The sequence below is a fragment of the Colossoma macropomum genome, unplaced genomic scaffold (genome assembly GCF_904425465.1).
Source record: "Colossoma macropomum unplaced genomic scaffold, Colossoma_macropomum, whole genome shotgun sequence".
NCBI lineage: Eukaryota > Metazoa > Chordata > Actinopteri > Characiformes > Serrasalmidae > Colossoma > Colossoma macropomum.
The window spans coordinates 16,435,285-16,451,440 of NW_023494799.1; the positions used below are offsets into that span (position 1 = coordinate 16,435,285).

Sequence of the window (16,156 nt, forward strand, 5' to 3'; positions counted from 1 at the left end):
TTTGGGACATTTAGGAAAGTACTGAACATCACCTTTCATGAGGCTGATTCACTTAAGACACTAAAACAAACACTAAACTAGTCTACGTCATTCTCACAGTTCGTGCTGGTGCCTCTGTAAGTCCTCCTGCCCTCCAGGACAGCATCCTCCTTCTCTGCAGGTTATACAGTTTGACTTTCTGCCATCTCTGCCATTAATCTTACGGCTGAGATACGTGTTTGGACGCAGGAAAATGACCTACAATACCCAAGACACTTCGTACCTTGAAATGTCCAATACCTTTGGGAGTTCAGACATAATCCACATGTGCCTCATGTTCCTGGGTCCATCCAGTATTTCTCAAAGCTTGGCAGGTCTGCAGATCACGCTCTACGCACTCTATTATCAAGTTAGCCTGAAGAGTTTGGAGTTGTTGTATAGTGCTTTGGTGAGGTGTGGCTGTTTCATTGAGAGCCATCAGGGTCATTCTCAAAGAGTTCAAGTCCGCTGCAGATGAGCATTTCAGCAGAGCTTATGGAGGTAGACACCTGGGATAATGACCGGTTCACAGCGCTGCGCTTGGGTTCTTCCTCGGCGGCCTTCAAGATGGCAAAGCCAGAAGTGTGTCTGTTCAGCCCAAAGAGAATGTTCCTGTGATAGAAAGAGTCAAGTCATTCAATGCTTGTCATGAAATTATATAAGAATATATATGTCTCACTGAAGGTTTAAAGCTCTATACTAGTCTTTAAAGTTCAGGCAAGTGCACTATATTAAACTGGAGAGATGCATTATCGCTACTGAATGGAAGATTTTCATTACAGAATATGCATTGACTCACTGAAGCATTCGCTGTAAAGTTGCTGTCGCACATTTACAGTCTAGTACGCCAGAATTTCAATAACCGCAATGCAGAGCAAAAAAGGTCTTTAAGAGGATACATTTAAAAAGGAAACTCAAGAGTCTTATTCCGTAAAGCTCCTGTGTATTTCTGTATTTCTAAAAGTACGCGATTAGAAAGGAGCTACATAAAGTAAAACAGATGTCCACAAATGTTCACTTTGAACACATGCACTTCTGGGTGAGTCATGCAGGCACCCACACACAGAATCTTGAGAAAATCAATGCCAGCATGTCTTCCATAACCTTGGAGGATTCAGGTGTGGTTGAAGCTTGAAGCTGTGGAGCTATTATTTGAACTTTTGTAGGGCAAAAATAAGAAGCTTTGGGCCATTTCTTCACGCTTCTGGGCCACACATTGATTTTTTTGTGCTTCTGTTTTAACTGGCTGCACAGACCTAAGCAGAATAAATGAGGCCATTCTTTATCTGTAAACAGGTTAGACTTTAGGTTTCAGGTGGGACTGTGACCTTGACACTCTGGACTTTATATAAAAAAACATACAATTAACTCTCTCCTTCAAAACCCCAGCTGACAAAAAGCTGACTTGAAAGCTTAAAGGCAAAAGCCCACACCATCTGCGTTCACGTGTACAGAGAAATGCTCAAATGGTTCTGCAAGCATGTAGATATTTAACAAGTACTGACTGCGAATTTGTCTTTCTAAGGCAAGAAAATAAACTGGTACAACATGAGCTGCAGTGTTTTAACTTCATTCACCCACCATCCATCTCTGCCTTTGTCTTATGATAATGCATTCTAGGCACAGCATGTTAGCACAGACTGTAACCGAAGCCCCTTTATTGAGAAATATCCAGGAAATCTGGGAGATATTGATCTCAGCCATCCCTGGCAAGATTTCTTTTTTAATAAAGAAAGAGTTCTCCTGCAGTATAGTTACAAATAGAGTCCAGTGTCCTGAGCAGCATCCCCTGTGTGAGTCTACCACAACATAGCATTTGTTTAACAGGAACAGAACCTTCTACAACATGTTGGTGCACTGGTGCTCTTTCCTCAGTGTGATACCTAACAGCGGTTTGATCTGTTTGACCCTCAATTACATTAGTAATCAAGTAAACTACTGATTATTTTGACCATTAATCAAAAAATCAGGAGTTTTTTAAGATGTTGGATAACAAACATGGATTTAATTGAGCTAGGGCTGCAACAGATATTCAGTAATGTTTGATAAGGCCGATAATTAAAATATATGAAAACAGGAAGTCATTGAAATAATTGACATTTGCCACTTTTATGAACCCACACCCTTCTGTGGGGGTAAATACTTGCTTTTCACCAGTAGTCCTCAAATGCCAGCTCTGTGATTTGGTACAGTTTGTGAGACTGTTGCAATTCGGGATAACAGAATTGGTCTTAAAGGGGAATTCCACTGATTTTTCAAAATGTTTGCATACTTCACTGGTTAGGTTGTTCGTAAAGTCATGGTCAGTTGTAAAGAAATGTGCCGACTACTTTATGATTTCTTTGCAGTGGTGGTTATTGGAACCATGGGTCAGGAGAACTACAACACAAATGTAGCCATTTTATTTCCTATCCAAAACAACCAGTGAACCTTCATATGAGTTTTTGTATGTAGTATTGATAAAACAGTGGCAAATCTGAAAAAAGAAATCTTTGGGGACTATTTTTCTTACAATGCCCTGCTTGTACCTCTCCATCATGAATGGATTAAAAAAAAACTATTTTAGGCCAAAACCTTGTCTTATATGTATTATTGATAAAACAGTGGCAAATCTGAAAAAAAAAATCTTTGCGGACTATTTTGCATCCATCATGAATAGATTTAAAAAAAAAATACATTTTTCACGACTGAGCCAATCAGACCATCTCAACACCAACTTCATTTTACTTAGTGCGCCCATTAGTGCTTAGTACTAGTGCTTGCTGTTTTTCAGTGTGGACATTCATATATTGGTCAAGAGAGTTGCCTGTTTGACTTTTAAAAGACACCTAATACAATGACAGAGGGCAGGATGTTGTTTTTACCTAGTTCCAAAGCCAAAAATAAACTGAAAACATCAGCTTTGGGTTTGTTTGTGTGGTAAACCTGTGTGATTTCCAAAACACCTGTTTTCTTCTGTTTGGTAAAAAGTGAGTCATTTCATTTTTATTACAGTTGTAGTTTATTATAGTTGTTATTATAGTTGTAGGTAAGTTGAAGGTAGGTAGAGCTAGTTTGAGCGAATAATAAGCAGCGTGACTCCACATGAGCCTGAAAAGCCGATGCTGTGTGGATTGTTTTGTTGAGACCAAGTTTAGTAAGTGAACTACTATTATAACCACATTATCTATACAGTAATTTTAATATGGATGAAGTAAGCAAACCCACCTCAAAAACAGAAGAGAGAGCTAGTGTGGCTTCAGCGTTGCACTGAGTGTAGCAGCAATTGGACAAATTTCTTTCGTTTCGCTATTATTAATGCATTAAAAGGCTGAATCCAAGGCTATTAAGAATATCGAAGCAGTTACATCAGTGGTTATGTCCTCCTGAAATGATCATATTGCATTTTGGCACACAGTATATCATGAGGATAGCTCTGGCTGCATACTGGAATATTTGGCCTAAGCTGTACATCATCTGAGTGTCTTTGGCATACTGAAGAAATTCATGTTGGTCACATACTACATACTACTTACTACTTTTGGGCACAATCAGTACGTGAGCAGTATGTAGCAGGGTATTTCGAACACAGCCAACGTCTCAGGAATCATGCAGTGTATTTATAACCATGTCATACTATAATTTTCTGTGAAATAGCTTTTAGAGGCATTAAACTTTTAAACTTTTTTCAGATGTCTGGTTCCTATCACCACCACTCCAGACAATTCTGACTCAGTAAGTTTCTCTAAAATGGAGCATTCATATCAATCCAATCTAAAAGACTCTATTTAAATCTTAACTGTTTAATAATACTGAAATGTTAAGAAACTGGTGGAAGTCCCCTTTAATTCCAGGTGAAGCCCAAATACATTTCCTGCTATTCCAGATTACTAACTAGTAAATTCTCAGTTGCATTTATTACAGAGAATGAATGAGAGTGTGGCTAGCTAGCTTTCCAGAGCTGTATGAAAATTATTCAGACCGCACCAGGCAGTACAACTGTGTTTAGCACAAGCTCCAGTATAAAGTGGTCTTGAGCAGCTTAAAAACCTTCATTACTCCCCTTTTTACTAACCAACACTTGACCAACAAGGTGTTTACATTAGTTGTTTGCATTTTTATGTCAACAGTTAAAAAGATGCTGTTTGCTCTGCTTTCCTGCCTTGCTCAGTGCTGTTTTATTTAGGGTTGCCAGATCGGGCAGGATCCCGGATAACTTCAAAATAATTGTCTATGATGTTGTTTTCTCATAATATTTAAATAAGGCTTTATTAAAAAGCAAAATGAACCAAAGAGACCAGCAGGAGAGTTTTAAATACACATTATTATCACGCATACTGCCAACTACTATCATTGCTGTTTGATCTAGAAGATTTAAATCTTAATTGATGGCCTTTTAAATTTGATTAATCATGACAGCCCTGCTTGACTGCTTACCATCTTGAGATCCTGTCTTAGATATGCTGCACTTCAAGTGAATTTCTTGGTATGATGTCTGTATATTTTTCTACAAATGTGGTAAAGGTGATGCATAACTGTGTTATCAGTCCAGGTTATGAGAAATGCTGTATTACAAATGTGACACTATCAGGAAATACCTCTGTGTGTATGTACCAACACACTGTGCACAAGTAAACAAATCTGGAATAACTTTGTCTAAGAATCGTGTGCCAACTGCAAGCAAGTGAAACCTCTCTTTCCCCCTCCTTTTTCCTTAGCCTAGTTTATTAAACAGCACAAACCCCCTGTATTTAACTGATTATTAAACTGGCTAAAAAGTGTACACTGGGAAAAAGACAGAGGTCAGTGAGATGGGACTAATTGGCAGTCTTCCGAAAGCTGTGTCCACACAGATGGATAGCTAGTAGCTTTCTGTGCATCTTTTCCATTCACCCTGTGCTAATTTAATCAAGACCACTTCACGGAAATGTGATTAGCTTCTGATTAGCTCCTGCATGGCACTGTGACAATAGTAGGTGCTTCATTTCATCTCAGATTAGCGTAGATTCTAATGTCACAGAGCGCTGAAAGCAAACCCGGAGCAGTTCAAGTAGGTCAGAGGTGTACAGCGGTCTTAAGCCAGAAGATTGAGTTGTGATTTAGGAACACAAACAGGAGAGTTGATGTGAGGTGACTCTGTACGATGTGCAGCGTTCATACACAATTGATGCTGTATTACTAAAACATCAAGCTCCACTGTGACTCCAGCTGCACTCCCCTTCCCATCAACCTCAAATCCACATCTGTAAATCCCCCTGACTGTGAAGAAGTATCTAAGGACATGGCTGAGCACTGCAGAGCTCAGAGAGAGAGAGAGAGAGAGAGAGAGAGAGAGACAGACAGAGAGAGAGAGAGAGAGAGAGAGAGAGAGAGAGAGAGAGATGCACTGTTCTGTTGCTAGAAATCTGTGTGCATGTTTACTGCTTGATTGTGTATTAGCATTCCAAGCATTCAGAGGCAATTACTCTCCTAGAGTTTTCAGGCCAGCGTACTACATTTGTCAATGACAAGGCTAAGAAACGCTCATTATTATAAGTACTTTAAAACTTTCAGGCTAGTAATATCAGTATGTCATTAACTTTCAGTTGTACTGTTTCAGTTTTCAAAACCTGTCAAGAATGCACGCTGCACATTTATTAACAATAGGCCTCACTCACCAACTGTTCTTAGGAAGAAATTTCCTCTTAAATCCCACTTACACTGTTTTCACGAAGATTTTAATATTTACTAATGTTTTCTCATTTGGGATTTGTTCTTAGGTAAGAATAGAATCTACACACACTCAAGAGCAAAGGTGAGAACAATTCTGTGGTTTAGGAACATGTCATGAATCTGTAGAGGTTTTTTGGGACCTTTATCAAGAACAAACTCAGGGAATAACTTAGGAAGATATTGGTGAAAGAGGCCCATTCCTATTATTCGGATACTTTGGAATGTAATATCATTTAATGTTTGAAATAATGGTTCATGTTCATGTTTTTCAATAATATAAAACCCATTCTTTTGCAGATAAATGTATGAAAAGGATTCTAATAATCTAAATGCAAGTACTCTACAGCTTCATAGGTCCCAAATAATTTGCAGGAAGCTGTAATACATTAAGACACTTTGCATGAGCTGTATGATGATTATAAAATGATACAGAAAGCTCTAAAGCACTGAGAATGAAGTCATGAAAACTAATACAATTAATATCAGGAATGCCTTGTATTACTAAATATATATTAACAGAAACAAAGTAATAAACTTAATATGCAGAAAGCTTTATATTGAAAAGTATTGATCAAATTTCAAGATAGGTAACAATAAATTTAAAATATAATTACATTGATACTAAATATTAATAAATAAATATAATTACATTGTATTCTGTATTTAACTTATTGTTCCAAAAAAAAAAAAAGAATATATTGAATAAAACAATACATTTTGCTGTCTAGTATATGAACATTTCAGTCTACTTTATGTAAGGGTATTATTAAATAACATAACAATAAATATAATATGGCATGTGATTACAAGCTTTTGAACAGTAGTGTACAGTAACCAATCCAGTCACCTAAATCAGTTTCTAATACTTTTCAAAGTTACTCCACAGATCTTTGGAATACAAATACAAAGTTTGCAATCACAGTTCAAAAGTTTGGAATTAAAGATTTCAGTTATATAAAACAAACTCTGTTTTTATAATAAATGAAAAAGTATTGCTTTTTTCAGTTTTTAAGTTTCAAATAATTTATTGATTTATTTGATCAAGTTGAGTCATTAATCTTAAGGCTAGGTTAGATTAGGCTGCAGAATTTATCCTTGACTGGAATGTCCATGAAGGTTTTTTTCACTGCAACCAATGCTACAGATAAAGACCTTGGAGTAACACTGAATGCTAGTTTATCATTTGGGCCCCCTTTTCAGCAATACCTCTAAAACTGTATTTCAGTACGTGAGACTCATAATAACCCTGGAAGACGCTGAGAAATTAGGTCATGCTTTTATAACAAGTAGATTACACTACTGTGATGTGTTACTGGCTGGTTGCCATACTGTATCTCTACACAGGCTTCAACTAGTTCAGAATGAGGCAGCCAGTGTGTTTATTCAGTTTACACTGTCCTCCTGTTAAGTTTCACACTAACTACAAGATCTTGCTAACTAAAAAGATCTGACTAACTAAAAGCCCTCAATGACCTAGTTCTAACTCTTAGGATAACTTGATGGAAGATCATTTTCTCATAAAGCTCATAAAAGCTCATAAAGCTAAACCCAGGAACAGCATTCCAGAGAAAATCAGGAATGCAAGCTAGGTAAGTGTTTTTAAATCCAGATTATATCAGATTGATTTAATATAGTATTAGCCTGCAACATTGTGGCTTATTTCTTGCCTGTTTCTTGTGTTTGTGCTGTTTTACTTTACTAATATTTCATCCATATTTCTGTGTAAAAGCCTTTGAGATTTTGTAACTAAAATAAAAAGTGCTACATAAAAAAAATTATTACCTTAGTAATTTACAAACAGAAAGCTATTCCAGCTAGAATATCAAGGCAAGTAAACAACTTCCAAAGTTTACCTATGGTGGAACTCGAGAGAATCATTTTTCCTTTTAACTGAGCATTTATGTACTTGACCTTCTCTGCTCCTGGCATTAAACACTGTGGGGCGATTCCCCAGACACAGAACAGGCCTATCCTGGATTAGGAGGCAACTACAAACAGAAAAGCAAATCTCTTCTTCACTATCTCTACTCACTGCCACCTGGGATAACTGAGTTAATCCAAGTGGTTCCAACAGACTGTTCAAAAATAATAACATTTCCGAAACAGAAGGTAATGTATCTCTGCACTATGTTTTATTGGTTGCAACTGGACCCAGTTTTAATCTGCACCTGGTACCAGTAGAGAGCAGCACCAATATGCACAGCTTTGAAGGTGATTTCCTTTTTTTTTTGTAATCTAAATAATTAAATAGTTAAGATGTAAACAAAGTCATTCAGAGTGGTTTGATGTGAAATGTGCCACTCTAGAGAGACTTACAGAGTCCAAATTTTCACACTGGTGGTGATGAGATCCAGATGTCTGAAAAGTTCAACGACATTAAAAGCCCACTCACAGAAAGTTATTAAATGGTAACCAATACTTTGCCTAATGCCTGAGATATTGTCTTATGACAGAGAGGTACTTGCCGGGCATTGTAAGGCAAAACAGTCCCAAAAGAAAACTTATTTTTTAACATATTTACCACTATTTTACCATTATCAACATTACATATAAAACTTAGAAGACCTGTAAGTTCACCAGTCATTTTGTATAGAAAGTAGAATGGCTATACTTGCGCTGTAGACATTGCAAACCCTGGTTCCAATCACCATAATTTTAAAACTGTTTACAATGCACCATTTCAGATCAAACCATTCTGAATGACATTGTTCACATCTCAACAATTGAATTATGCAGGCATTTTTAAACAACAGTGGAATTCCCATTTTATAAGCAACAAACCAAGCAGAGGCCTGGGTCAAAAAACACATAAATCACAAATGAATACTCAGGCTCAGACGCTGACTCTATATGAAGACAAAGCAAAGGTCAGTGTTGCAAGGGTGCTTATATACTAACAGAGTGAGAACAGCTGTTCACAGACAGGTGTGTGCAGAGAGTGCTCTGAAGAGGTAGAACCACTCCATTGTTGCACTTATATACATATAATGTGACATCTGGAGATGAAGGCCTTGGTATATCATGGAAAATATAAGACAGGTCTTGGTGTTACAAAGCCTGCTTATGTATGGAATTTGTTCTTTAATTAGAACTAACCCTACACTAGTTGACAGGGTTGTACTGGTCAAGTACTGTCCATTTGCCATCGAACAACACAACTGTGAAAGTGGAGTTCATTGGAGGTGGTGTAGTGGTCACATGGTTTCTCATGTAAATTTAGTGTTAACAATAAACAACAGCAGTACCAACAACGAGAGAGCTTTAAGTTGTGATATAAATTTAATTCTGCCTTTTTTAATATGAAATGCCACAGAACTGGTTGTCATCTGACTTAATGATGGCATGTGTCGATTCTTTAACGATTGTATGTGACCGATCGATATTTCTAGCTCCACTGACACATCCTGTTTGGTACACTTGGTAGCCTTTTATAAGGGAAAAAATGATATTGTTCTCTTGGTAGTAGAAATTACAACAAAAAGCACGATCATGGATTTCTAATCAGCCCATTCGGTATCTGAAGAGGCAGCCTTCCACTATGCAAAAGTCAGAGACCACCCTTCCATTTAATTAATTTCCAGTTGGTACAGTCAGTAAACATAAGTTATTCTTTTTTTGTGTCAAAAAATCAGGAAACATGATATTTAACAGAAAATTATAGCAAATCTATCAGTATTTGTCCACTCCTTACTTTTGTGCACAACCCTTCCACCCTTCCGAAAACCTTACAGCTGTATCCTCCCAACAAAAGACGTTCCCCATCTGATGTCACCATCAGATTGACAGTACGTAAAGCTTTCAACTTTGAAAGACAGGAGAACATCAAGCTCCACTTTTACTTCATATTTAAAAATATCCACAGGTGTTTCTGTCCATGCGAAGAAATGAGAAGAAGAGGAAATAGACAAAAAGAAGAAAATTTACACTAGAACACAGAAACTGGACATCTGAGAAATATTTTATGGACTGGAACATAATGTTTTATGGACTGATGAGTCAAAATGTGGGATTTCTTGGATCGTGAGGAGCAGAAAAGGCAACCGACTTCTAAGACTGAATTATGCAGGAATTTACAAGAAGGATGTAAAAATATTTTACAAAAAAACTTTCCCAAAAAGAATGAAAACTGTAATGAAGACAAAAGGTGGGCATGTTAAATAATTATTAAGTATATGTTAAAAATTTGTAATTATATTTAGTTGTTGAGGCTTCTGTGTACTTTCCGTTAGGTACGTTTTCAGCTTTTTTTCTGTTGCTGAATATACTGTATGACTAGTGGTAATGTATGTAGAATAAACATGTCATGTATACAGTGTGAATATGGACATGAAGACTGATATATAAGATAAAAGCCTTTTATATATAAAATATAAAATATATATATGTGTGTGTGTGTGTGTGTGTGTGTTTGTGTGCTAAATAATGATTGTAAAATAATGTTGGCTGTCTAAGTCGAGAAAGACTGGAAAAATATATAGCTTATTTTCCACTATATACAGATGAAAGTAGAATAAGAATGCAAAGCTGAAAGTAAGTGGGAAAGAGAGAAAATGAAATATTCAAGGCAAGGCTTTCTCACTGGCAGTCTTGTCTGGAGTGAATACATTTGACAGAAATGCAAATTGGCATCTCTGTCTCTGCAGCCTTGAGTAGTCACCCACAATAGACCACAGGGAAGTAATGTCATCATTCATTTTCTAACAAGAACTTGAAAGATCCTGTCTGAGTTGAGAATTAGTTGTGGCAATTTAACAACATGAAGCCAAAAAGAGCCCTTGTCAGACATCATATTGAGCAAGAAAATTCAGTCAAAAAAGCAAGTCTAAAATGTAATTAAAGTCCAAGAAGTTGTAAATAATCAGAACTTCAGAGCTCACCAGAGTGTGCAGATTGATAGATGAATGGCGTCGATGTCACATTGTGATCAAACTAAGAAGTGACTTATTTGAAAGCTCTGGATCAACATACAGAAACTGCTATGATAGACAGTAACTCTGTGCCAGGCTGCTGCATGACTATGTGCCCATCAAAATCCTTTAATGTCATACTACCTCATTTGATGCATACACCACCGTTACGTCTGCTCCTTCTAAAAGCATTCAGTTACTGTACAGCTCAGTGAATCAATTATTGATTATCTAACTATATCTAAGCATATCAAACATTTTCCCCCAACCTTTCTCTCCTCCGCTGCCTTTGAAACTTACATGCCTTTATGAATAAAATAGTGCATGGAGGACTGACATGGTGCAAAAAGACAGGTAAAGAAATTGCATATTATTGAAGTGAAGCTCAGTAAGCAACAATCAGTAGGAGCTTGTTGCTGAATGTTATCGGCACATCTTTCCTGGCTACAGCTTACCGTGAAAAGCCTGGAGGTGGGCTTGGAACAAGGAAGCTTTTCTCCAGGTCTTGCAGCACGTCGTTCAGCATGCGCACGTGAGAAGGGTCACGCTCTTTGGGGTCATTGGCAGGGCGCATAATCTCAGACTGGAAGAGACTTGAATTGGTCCTAAAAGAGGCTGCAGTGGCCAGAAGATCAGGTCCTCTCAAAGGGTCATCTGTAACAGAGAGAGAAGTAGGAATGTGTCAGTCCCAATATATCATACTGGCATATAATGTAGGGTGATATACATTGATGTATAGAGAGAGCTATATTGCTGATGACATCACTATATACACAGTTGAGCTAAGCCACTTAGCTGGCATGCTGCAATGTAATGGACGCAATGTAAACATAAACACAGAGAACAAAAATGCTGTAATGTACTGCATTTTACTGAAACAATACACAATTTATGGGCTGCGGCAAGACGCACAAGTACACCGCAATTAGCTTGGTGCTTAGCATTATATACAGATTTCCATAGGGATGCTATCAAAAATTAGCATTATTATAATGATAGAAACCAAATAAAACAAAAAATATTCAAAAGAAATATGTTATATTACAAAAGATCCGATGTTGTGCTCTGCAAATAAAAAAAAAAATTGATCCACAATTGTTTACTGTTTATTTGCTGAGTGTAGCATATTGGGACAAAGGCAAACGTCACGGCATACGTTATATTTTATTTTTTCCCCAAAAATGTTAAATGCAGCAAATAAATAAAAATTGTGCTTTAAAATTGGCAAAAAAAATGCCATGTTTAAATTTGTTCCTTGTAAAGGATGTGTTAACTTATTTTCACTGAGAAAATCAGCAAAGCGTAATTTGTCCTAGGACATTTGTGTACAACTGTATGTCTATGGCAATATACTGCCTGGACTGGTATACTGGAAAAAGTTCTGCAATTGTGATGTTTCAATTGCATTTAAGATACCAGCCTTTCATCAAAGCACAGCTAAACTACTTTGAAATGTGAGTGCATAGCTATTATGCTTCGAGTCATTGAGCTTGCTTGCTTTGAGGTGGCCATGAGCGGCGCTGGTAGAATGCACAACACATGTTACTGTGGCGTTTTTCACATACTACTGGTATATAAAACTAAACAAACTTTCTGCTTTAACTGTTGGCTTATGGCTTTAAGCCTGGGTTGTACATGACATGTCGCTATGGTCAGCCTTTAGCCTTTAGCATGTTCAAAGTTGAGAGATGTAAACATCTTTATGCAAGTCATAAAACTTTGCGTAGAGATGCAGAACATAAGGTTCCCACTGGTGAACCAAAAACAGACTAAAATAGTCCAGTCAAAGCAATATTAGGGCTATAAGGCATTCTTTCAACACATATTGTACTCAGGATGCTGTGATATTTAGAATATATGATCTTGAATTTTATCTCAGGCAGCTTGAAGTTTTCATCCATAGACCATCTTTCATTCTGAATTTATTTACTCACATCTCCATAACATTTACTCTGCCCAGCTAATGTGCTGGATGTAATTGCAAATTAAAACGCATAAATGTGCTCAAAGTGTCGTGGTGGCTTTTGACCACACCCACCACTCATTTACTGCAGCCTTTTATCCAATTTCTCTCCATCCACTCAGCCATTACGCTCTCCGACAGACCCCTCAGCACTGCACTTCACTCGCTGTTACTGTCAAGCACTTTGACAGCGTAAGTGTAGCCCCCAAAAAGTTGAATCAACAGACTGTGGAGGCCTATGCTTATTCGCCAAACAACAACAGAGCATCAGCTCACCTCACAAACCTCAGACCCCCACTAATCGACAAATAGCTTGATGATGCTTACAGTTTAATCTTGTTAACCCAGAGAAGCAAAAAGAAAAATGAACGCAGAATGTGAATCAAAATGCAAAACCAACAGCTCCTAATCTTCTGCTTGAGAGATTAGCTTTTGGTTTGAATGATTAAATGTATCTGCAATAAATGGAAAAACAAAGCAGACATATTTAATTCTGCCTTTGTCTCAGTGCAAGTAGCGTTAATTGTGTATTTCTAATTTCTAACGTATATTATGCACTAATAAGTATAATATACGAAAGTAAGTAATTATAACTCAAAAGAGTCAGAAAAAGGTTGTCAGTTTCTGGGAAACATCAGCGAATGCAGTGTTAGAGCGCATCAGGCTGGCTATGAGGAAAAAGCACCTAAATATTCGCCCAAACTGACTTGATTGTAATGATATTTGTGCATCAATGCAAGCAGCTTATCTCTAGCAGCATCAGTAATCTGGGAGGCTGTTCAGGCAATAAGGCAACAGCAATCCTTAAATCAAAATGCAACACGCTATTCACAACTTTGCTGTTGCTTTACTGTTATGAATTATTATAAATTGTCATAATTGTTACATAACGATCATTCAGGCTAGTCTGTCTGAATGAGCTCTTGGCGTATGACAAGGCATGAATTAATGATTCACAGTGAGCAGGACTGGAGTGAGAGTAGTGTAGTAAAACATACGAGGACTAGGCAAAATCAAATTGATACAATAATTGTAATAATATTAAGCTATCCATATTAATGTTATTAGTAATCAACAGTAATCCAGTAATATACTGATTATTTGGTGATCCGTAGTCCCACCCTAAAGCCCAGCTGCTCACTTGCTCTGTGACTGCCAGTGTTGCCAGATTGAGTGGCTTCTTGCCAAACTGGGTGGATTCTAGTTGGATTCAGCAGGGAAAAAATGCTCTGGACAAAATTTTGGATGGTCTGTCATGATTTTGGATGCTTTTCAATTTCATTAAAGTAAATGAAATGAACGAACAGCATTGCTTTATAATGCATTCTCATCCAATAAGTTATCATGAGTATTTTATTGGCATTGTTTGCAATCTCAAAGGCAAGCCATGGCATGGATTACCCAGTTCACTTGGCATTACAGACTGTACATGGTTCTGCAGTAGTTGGAATAACTGGAATGGCCACTGATGTGTTGGGCCAGTATAAATACCAAATATTCTACCAGTAGTATAGCTGAAATGCCGGCCTTCAACTGTTTTTGATATTTGTACTTTTTCTGTTAAAAAGTGATAAAAATGCGTGAAAAGTTATTCCCAGCTACTGCCATACCATGACACTGTTTATCCCCGAAGCACAAGTGTGAAAAGTCATTTACAAACAAAACACAGCACTAATAGCATATAATACCAGGCAATACCAGTAATTCAGCAGACTACATTGAACAGTAATTACAGGAGAACTGTGGATAAATCCACTAGCAGCAAACTAACAAAAGTGGAAAGCAACAGTTTCCCTCGAGAGCCACCTTCATAACAAGCGAGAGTGAAAGGACTGCAACTGAGGCCGAGTTGCAAGCACTGACTGTATGATACACTCTCAGAAATAAAGGTACGAAACTCAAGGGTACATCTCAGTACTTTTAGTCAGGAAACATACACTATATTGCCAAAAGTATTCACTCACCCATCCAAATCATTGAATTCAGGTGTTCCAATCACTTCCATGGTCACAGGTGTATAAAACCAAGCACCTAGGCATGCAGACTGCTTCTACAAACATTTGTGAAAGAGTGGGTCGCTCTCAGGAGCTCAGTGAATTCCAGCGTGGTACCATGATAGGATGCCACCTGTGCAACAAGTCCAGTCGTAAAATTTCCTCGCTACTAAATATTCCACAGTCAACTGTCAGCGGTATTATAACAAAGTGGAAGTGATTGGGAATGACAGCAACTCAGCCACGAAGTGGTAGCCCACGTAAAATGACAGAGCTGGGTCAGCGGATGCTGAGGCGCATAATGCACAGAGGTCGCCAACTTTCTGCTGAGTCAATCGCTACAGACCTCCAAACTTCGTGTGGTCTTCAGATTAGCTCAAGAACAGCGTAGAGAGCTTCATGGAATGGGTTTCCATGGCCAAGCAGCTGCATCCAAGCCTTACATCACCAAGCGTAAAGCAAAGCGTCGAATGCAGTGCTGTAAAGCGCCACCACTGGACTCTAGAGCAGTGGAGATGTGTTCTCTGGAGTGATGAATCACACTTCTCCATCTGGCAATCCGATGGACGAGTCCGGGTTTGGCGGTTGCCAGGAGAACGGTACTTGTCTGACTGCACTGTGCCAAGTGTAAAGTTTGGTGGAGGGGGATTATGGTGTGGGGATGTTTTTCAGGAGTTGGGCTCGGCCCCTTAGTTCCAGTGAAAGCAACTCTTAATGCTTCAGTAGACCAAGAGATTTTGGTCAATTTCATGCTCCCAACTTTGTGGGAACAGTTTTGGGATGGCCCCTTCCCATGACTGCACACCAGTGCACAAAGCAAGGTCCATAAAGACGTGGATGAACGAGTTTGGTGTAGAAGAACTTGACTGGCCTCAACTCGATAGAACACCTTTGGGATGAATTAGAGCGAAGACTGCGAGCCAGGCCTTCTCGTCCAATATCAGTGTCTGACCTCACAAATGCGCTTCTGGAAGAACGGTCAAAAAGTCCCATAAACACACTCCTAAACCTTATGGAAAGCCTTCCCAGAAGAGTTGAAGCTGTTATAGCTGCAAAGGGTGGGCCGACATCATATAAAACCCTATGGATTAAGAATGGGATGTCCCTCAAGTTCATATGCGTGTGAAGGCAGATGAGCGAATACTTTTGGCAATATATTATATCATAATCCATTGATTCCAAGTTGCATTGACTCCACGCACCCCGTCTCGTCTTCAGGCTTTTTATTTTATTGTTCTGTTTTAAAACATTAGGTTATAAAAAGGTGTAAATATGCACTTTGTACCTGGGAAAAACTTATTTTAGGTACACAACTGGACCTTAAAATCACTGCTGTACCTTTGAAGGAACATTTACATTGTTTGTACCTTGATGAACAAAAAAATGTACAGAGCCTTTATTTCTAACAGTGCATACATGACATATACTCTCACTGGTTGTAACATGCAGCCACTGTTGCACTCACTGGATGTCAGTAATGAACACTGGAAACTGGCCTCATGCTATGGAAGTCACATGATTTCACACATTTAATCTACAAATATGATGAATATAATGTTACTCAGTTATTTAAAGTAAAAAAT

General features: G+C 38.0%; 1 protein-coding gene across 1 annotated transcript in view; it reads right to left on the reverse strand.

Moving 5' to 3' along the window:
* Window positions 1-314: 314 nt before the first annotated feature.
* Window positions 315-16,156, reverse strand: part of LOC118819423 (inactive N-acetylated-alpha-linked acidic dipeptidase-like protein 2) — a 321,925-nt gene continuing 306,083 nt past the window's right edge. Inside the window, exons 13-14 of the mRNA XM_036587209.1 lie at window positions 11,072-11,270; window positions 315-630 (exon numbers count right to left, since the gene is read on the reverse strand). Of these exons, the coding sequence (XP_036443102.1) occupies window positions 444-630; window positions 11,072-11,270 (386 nt within the window). The 3' untranslated portion in view covers window positions 315-443. The remainder of the gene's footprint in view (window positions 631-11,071; window positions 11,271-16,156) is intronic.